This window comes from Anopheles gambiae, chromosome 3 (assembly GCF_943734735.2).
Source record: "Anopheles gambiae chromosome 3, idAnoGambNW_F1_1, whole genome shotgun sequence".
NCBI lineage: Eukaryota > Metazoa > Arthropoda > Insecta > Diptera > Culicidae > Anopheles > Anopheles gambiae.
Window position 1 is genome coordinate 42,741,732 of NC_064602.1, and position 7,649 is coordinate 42,749,380.

At 44.0% G+C, this 7,649-nt stretch overlaps 1 protein-coding gene across 15 annotated transcripts; it reads left to right on the forward strand.

Moving 5' to 3' along the window:
- Nucleotides 1-380: 380 nt before the first annotated feature.
- LOC1279184 (anoctamin-10) lies at nucleotides 381-5,345 on the forward strand. Of its 15 annotated transcripts, none has more exons than XM_061657355.1 (7): nucleotides 381-449; nucleotides 1,469-1,686; nucleotides 2,057-2,450; nucleotides 2,520-3,717; nucleotides 3,779-4,158; nucleotides 4,220-4,394; nucleotides 4,563-5,345. In XM_061657355.1, exons 2-7 carry the CDS (start codon nucleotides 1,671-1,673, stop codon nucleotides 4,566-4,568), a joined length of 2,169 nt encoding a protein of 722 aa, XP_061513339.1. In that variant the 5' UTR covers nucleotides 381-449; nucleotides 1,469-1,670; the 3' UTR covers nucleotides 4,569-5,345. The 15 variants fall into 15 exon arrangements, with proteins under 15 accessions (XP_061513339.1, XP_061513327.1, XP_061513340.1 ...); XM_061657343.1 differs by having other exon boundaries at nucleotides 397-449; nucleotides 5,107-5,345; XM_061657356.1 differs by having other exon boundaries at nucleotides 403-483.
- The last annotated feature ends 2,304 nt before the right edge of the window (nucleotides 5,346-7,649 follow it).

The following is a 7,649-nucleotide window of genomic DNA, read 5'->3' on the forward strand; positions in this document are numbered from 1 at the left end:
CTGAAAGCCAAGCCCACTAGTGGTACAGGCAGGCCTCTATTCGGATTAATTTTTCTTTGCTGAAAACTAAATTTAAACACAATTTAACATTTACGTATTCAAATCTAAATGGCACGTGGTTGAGCTGCAGCACCACTGGCGGCAAAATCAAAAACTAAGTTTAGCCAAGACGCAAACCTAAAATAACCTGGCATAGAGTTTCTTGGTCAATTTTCTTAAATTATAATTGAAAATAAGGCAAATTTGTCTTTAAATTTCACTCCACAAATTACTGCAGCAAAATCGTTCTGGAAATATTATTAAACTGCTCAAATTTTCTACTATTTCAATGACAAAATAATTGCTTTGTGTAAACCGCTCTTAACATTCATCCAAAACACATCTGTCAACAAAATCAACACAAGCGTGTTATTTTGTTCATTCCGTCTATCTGGTTTGTTCTTGCGCTTGTAAGCGGTATTCACTGTAATAATATAACATCGGGTGCTTAAAACACTATCAATTCTTTGCATAAACTATCTGCTTACAATTGGACTTAGAATCTTCCAATAAATCTATGAAATCAACACCAGTTTCTTCGTGTAAAATATTGTCCATTTGCGGCAACGGAGCAAGAATACCAATCAGCTGTTTTCTAGCCGCATTCTTTGCACGTCATCACAAACACACTCACACACTCCCTGTACGCGCGTAGCCAACATCTCACTCACACATTCGCAGCATTGCGCTCAAGCAAACTCGCCAGACAGCGTTGATGAAGATCGCGCAAAAATAATCATATTATTCTGTGAACCAGACACGTACTCTTCCGTGGCTGTGGTGTTCTGGTTGAAAGTAGATACAATCGTTGTGATCAAATAATTAAATCCGCTTCAGTGATAAGAAGCAGCCGCCATCGGTTCGTGGTAAAATATCGTTGTGGTGAAGTTGTTCTTATCAGCAAACCGCAATCAATCTAATTTTGGGTACATTTATCGCTGTGGCAATGGTTCTTTATTACCTTATCCAGTGTGATTGCAATTAAATTATTAGCAGTGCAAACGAACAGTGTCGTTGTATTTGAGCTTATCAAGTCTCAATAATCAATTAAAGTGAGGCAACCATAAATGGAAGAAATGAGAAATGAGTTTTATTCAGCATGAAACGAAATAATTATTCTCTGATCGCAAAAAACAGTGTGTGTGATAATGTAGACAGCTGCTGATGCCTGCTAAATGTACCGATGTGGCAGCAAAGTGGAAAATATTATTTTTAAACCACCGAAGCGATCTGACTCACAGGAAAAGAACCACACAGAGAATCTTACTTACTTAGCAGCCCAGGTCCCCCAGGTGGAAGCAATAGAAATATAAATTGCTTGTGTTTTACCGTCTGCTGCCTGTCAATACATTCACAAAAGGTTGCTTGTAAGCTACAGCAAAGGTAAACTCAATCATGTTTCTTTTTTTCTGTTTATTTTATCGAGTAGCGTTTCATTAGCACCCAAGCCACACAAACCACGATCAGCGCGATCGCCTCCGTAGTGGTGTCGTTTGTTGTCGTCATTGAAAATCCGTCCGTCCGTCCGCGGAATGGCCTTGTGATCGTGATGCACAGGGTAGCGTGTAGAAAGGCAACGACATCGCGAACGCGTCAGCACCAAGTTGTAGGTCACCGGTACCGGTAGAGCCATGGACGACCTTAAGGGTAAGTAAGCGATCATTCCAGTTTAAAATACGAAATTCTTCCAGACGGGCAGAGGCAAACGTGCTGGCAACCTGTTTCGTGTTTCGTAGCAGCCCAAAAAGGCGATCACCTGTAGATCGCGATGCGCTCCAGACGACCCCAACCGGCCGGTGGTGATTCATCCTTTCTGCAGAAAGGAACGGCACGTTTCAGTATGTAACATTGCTCTTGGAAGCGCACGATCCAGCTCTTTCGATGCACCCACCAAACAGCCAGTAGAGCCTGTAGTTCCCTACCTTTTTGGCACTCGATTCCACCTGTACTCGGCACTCTGTGATATCTGTTCACTCGATATTTTTATTCATTTTGTATCGTGTTCAATCCTTTCTAGAAAACCTTATCCCGAATCTGCATTTTGCGGAGAACGATGAAGAGGAACTGGCGGAAGAAATTGGCCTCCCGGCACGTCCCACTATACCGTCGCTGTTGCAAAGAAATTCCCAGATCAACCTGCTCGAAAAGATGGATCACAGTGGAGAGCAGAACAAGCTAAATGAGTTGCGCAATCGCAAGGGTACGGTTCGGATTAATCAACCCAAGGTGACGCGACAGGACAAGGCACGTCCGCCGGACGATGAGCAGGAACCGTTCGGTGAAAGCCTTATGCTGCTAGAGTTTGGTGAGAATGCACCAGTCGAGGCGATACAGTGGATTATGGACAAGATCCGCGGTCGCCGGGTGGACGGCGGGATGGAATTGATGGTGCGCAAGGAACCTCTCAGCAAGTATGTCAAAAGAGAAGTGTTTAAATGCTATACAATACAACAAAAATGTATATTTTATCTTATTTTTAGAGATAGTAAAACGATCATTTTCCACCTTTCCGCCACGCACATGAAGCTACTCGAGATTGCCGACGATATGGGCTTTATGAAGCGCACCAAATCCGGCATCATACGCAACTTCAACGTGGCTTGTTTGGATGAGTTTTTCTACGACGAAAGCATGGCACTGGAGGACATTCTCACGCCCGCCGATCGGCAAATCATCGTCAAGCACGCGCTGGAAACGATCAAGGCGGCCGACGACGAGCATCGGATACCGGGCACAAAGATCATCCTTTACCACGGCCAATCGATCATACAGGCGGCACAGAGTGCGGAATTGATCACGAACCTTTACTCGCTGCACGACAAGCGCACGCTGAAGGAGCTGCGCCATCGCTGGATCAAACCGACGCGCGTGCAACCGATCGACGAGATACGGGACTACTTTGGCGAGAGTGTCGGCATGTACTTTTCCTTCCTTGGGTTTTACACGTACGCACTGGTCGTGCCGACGGTGTTCGGTTTTCTGCAGCTCGGCCTGTCGGAGGAAACGGAAACTGTGCCATTTTTCTGCGTGTTTTACGTCGTCTGGATGAAGGTGTTTCTGGAGCTTTGGAAGCGCAAAAGCTCGTCGCACGCATACCGCTGGGGCACAATCACGATGACGAATCTGGATGAGCCGCGGCCCGGGTACTATGGGAAGCTGGCGCGTGATCCCATCACCGGCAAATGGACACCGCAGTACCCGAAGTGGAAAACGTACGTGCAGATGTACTGCGTGACGGCACCGATCATTATGCTGTGCATGGGCATTGCGGCGTTTGTGACGATCTTTCAGTTTTACGTCGAGGCGTACCTGGCGGAACTGTTTGGACCGGATGCGTACATCCTGTATCTGCCGTCGGTTGTGAACGCGATCTACATTGCCGTATCGACGCTGGCGTACGATCGGCTGGCGACGTACCTAACGGACAAGGAGAACCATCGCACCCAGAGCCAGTACGAGCGGCACCGGGTCAACAAGCTGATTGTGCTGGAGTTTGTGAACAACTTCCTGTGTCTGTTCTATATCGCGTTCATCCTGCAGGACATGAAGATGCTGAAAACGCAACTCATGATGCAACTGATCGTGCTGCAATTCCTACAGAACGTGTTTGAAAATCTGTACCCTTATCTGAAGAAGAAGGTTGGATTGAAGATTGTGCGGTTGTTTGTGAAGTCAAATGTGAGTGTGAGGATTGATGTTTCCCTACAGGTCATATTAAAGTGTTGCCTTCTTTTTCCAGTACGAGAAGCTAAAGTTAGCCCACGAATCGTACGATGAGATGGGACTCCGCTCGCTAGACGAAGACGATCCGCGTGTGGTGCAGAATCGCAAGGAAGCGATCCTGGAGGAGTACAACACGTACGATGACTATCTCGAGCTGTACATACAGTTCGGGTACGTGGTGCTGTTTTCCTCGGTGGCGCCCCTAACCGCCTTCTGGGCAATACTGAACAACGTGATCGAGATACGGCTCGATGCGTACAAGCTGTGCAGCTTCTTCAAGCGACCGTTTGCGCGACGCACGAAAAACATCGGCGCCTGGCAGTTGGCATTTGAAACGCTGGCCGTTATTTCTATACTTACTAACTGTGGCATACTTTACCTGTCGCCTCATATGAGGTAAGATTAGGTGGTGTGTTGAATTGTTTATTGCATTTTACCACCACTTCCTTCATTGCAGAGAGCTCGGTGCCGGATTAACCCGTGAAGCGTACACACTTACCTTCCTTATCATCGAGCACGTCCTGCTCGGGTTAACCTGGTTTATCTACAAAGCGATCCCGGATACGCCGCACTGGGTCCGGGTGGCACTGGCAAAAGCCGAACACGAGTCTCGTCAAGCACTGAAACGAGAGGTACGGAAGCAATGAGCACTGATGTTCTTCTGTGTGCACAATATGTTTCTTCTTTTTTTCTCGCTAACTTTCAATTATCAACAGCCATCTCGCGAAACGATCACAGCAATAATCATGCATAATATTTTACACCTCAAAAAGGATAACAAGTTTTACTTCATTTTGTAGGAATAGACAACACACAATACAGCACACCACCTGCTGGAGTTCGCCCTGTATTCGCCTTTTCAGTCCCATTTGCCCCATCTCGTCATTCAACAGCAAAAAACACGATCCCCTACACACGATGAACGCCAAAACCAAGCTCCCGATCATGCTGTTTTAGTAATAAGTAATAAGTAACTGCGTTGTACACGCTCTAAGCAACTAATGTGTTATGCTTATTTTAATACCAGCAAGTGCCCTAATCAAATTGAGTGAGAGAGTTAGAATGTTCTCGGTTTTGTGCTACAAACACCAGAGCTGCAAATAACAGTTTTTCAAACAGCCATAGCTATGTCTACCTCAAGAGCCAAGCAAGGACAGGACGTAGATCTTCGCCTCCAGCCATGCAGCTTTTGGTTTCTTAAAATTAAAGTGTGTTGCATGTGCGTGTGTATTAGTGTGTATTAGTGTGTGAGTGTGTTTGTGATAAAAGATTTACTTAACAATTGGCCGAAAATGACCTGTCTACAAAGGAGGACTACGCTCCGCCCATTGTCATTACTTACAGAACGCACAACGATCTCGCAACGTGCTGTTCCGCAGGTTTCGTAGCGTATACGATACGCATTCGATGCTGAGCTAAGAAGATACAGAGATGATTGCAAAATTGTTACCAACTGGGTTATTAACTTAATAAGTGATTTTATTTTCTAAGCATAAGAACCATTAGAAATGGGGCAACAAGGCACGCGATCGTGTTAGGAGGATACTGTTTGATGATTTTAATAAAACATTGTTGCAAATTAATATTAAAGTTTCTCTTTGTACCTTTATTTGAAAGAAAGTACTCGTAAATTAAGTGGAGTTATACAAATTACATGCTGGTGAGAACGTTGGAGTAACTTCTCATTGTTACAAAAATGGATCCGAAGTCTTGTAAGCTTTTAGTCGGAGCTTATCTTTATTATTCACAACTGATTAACAATGTATTAATCGATCCGAATCGGCGGATGGTTGCGAGAGAAGTGAACGAGCGATCGGCGCATCCGATCGCTGCTTCCTCGTTCGTCCTGCACTAAACTGATCTAACATCTGTCAACTCAACTTACTCTATACCACAAGGTGATGTCCACTTAAGGTGGTGAATATGACAGCGACGTTGAGATTGCGGCATCTGATGTGTAGATGGCGCTGATCACCACATGACCCCCCACCAGTGACGTAGTCACGCTTAAGTTATTGCCGTCAAACGCGTAAGCGGACTGGCAATCTATGTTTGAAATCGGACGTGTTTGCGCCGTTTCGGTTGAGAGGAAATCTCAGGTGGTTTGATTGCTTCTTCAGACTCGAAAGCGGGTTTGAGACGGTCGATGGAAATTGACTCATTTTTATCTTTTATTTTGAGTACATAAAATTTTCGACATCTTCGTATAACCAGGTATGGTCCTTCATAGGGAGCCTGAAGACCAGTTCTTACTTTGTCTATTCTGACAAAAACTCTCTTGCATGTTTCGAGGGTCTTGGGTTTATAATAGTTTGTGGTGCTGTTGTGTTTCGGACTAGTTGGTTCCACGGACCGAAATGCTTTTTTTAGGTTAGCGATGAATTCTGGTGTATCACAAATGGTTACACCGGTAGATGGTAAAAAAACTTCGGACGGCAATCTAAGATTTTGTCCATAAACCATCTCCGCGGGAGAACCTTTTAATTCTTCCTTGTATGACAATCGAATACCTAACAGTATCAATGGAATTCGTAGAGTCCACTTCGGTGATTCATGGCATACTTTTAAAGCTTCCTTTAAATGGCGATGAAACCTTTCTACCATGCCATTGGCCTGCGGATGGTAAGCTGTTGTTGTGATGTGGTGTGTACCTAATAATTTGGTTAACTCATCAAACAATCGTGATGTGAATTGTCTACCCCTGTCGGTAGTTATCCTTAATGGACAGCCAAAACGGGAAACGTATTCTTCTACGAAAACTTTGGCAATCGTAGTTGCTGTGATGTCCGATAGAGGATAACACTCTGGCCATCTCGTAAACCGATCTACGATTGTTAGTAAATATGTTTTGTTTTCAGATGGTGGAAGAGGTCCTACAAGATCCATATGTATATGATCGAATCTCCCTTGGGGTATTGTGAAATTTTCGAAAGGAGACTTTGTGTGCCGTGTAATCTTTGATTTCTGGCAACCAATGCATGAACGAGTCCAGTTTGCAACATCTTTATTTATTGATGGCCAAAAATATCTGTCGGTCATTAATTTTCGTGATGCCTTTATTCCAGGATGAGAGGCATTGTGCACGCCCTCAAATGTTTTCTTCCGTAATGGAGTTGGTACATACAACCTGTTTTTACCTGTGGACGATTCAAAAAATAGTTCTGTATCCCCCAGCTTTAACTTGTTGATTTTGTACGAGGAATTACGTTTTGCCTGGTTGTTGGTTAAATTAATTATTTGCTCATCTGAACTTTGATGTTCGGCAAATGATTTGTAATTTAAGTCGTCAATAGAATTTGTTTCCCCCACGCGTGATAGAGCATCTGCGACGACGTTACTATCACCTTTGATGTAGCGGATATCGCTAGTAAATTGTGAAATAAAATCGAGATGTCGATTTTGTCGTGGAGATTTTTCAGTTTTCGATATTAGCGCTGTTGTCAGAGGTTTATGATCAGTATAAATAGTAAACGATCTCCCTTCCAAAAAATATCGAAAATGTTTAATACTCAGAACGATTGCGAGTAGCTCTCTATCAAACGTAGAGTATTTTTGTTCGGTTGGGGACATAACCTTGGAAAAAAATGCTAAAGGTTCATCAAATCCTTCATGGTGTTGCTGAAGAACTGCACCCACCGCAAAATTAGATGCATCCGTGGTTAACGAGAAACTGGCGTTTGTCCTAGGATGCGACAATATCGTAGCGTTCGCCAGATCGGCCTTGACCTGTTGAAAAGCTTTGTCGCATTCCTCAGTCCAACTAAAAGTTTTTGTCTTTTTGTTGGTATTCTGTGCTACCAATTTGTGTAATGGTGCGAGGATGCCAGAAACCTTGGGCAAAAACCGATGATAATAATTAGACATTCCCACAAAACGTTGTAATTGTT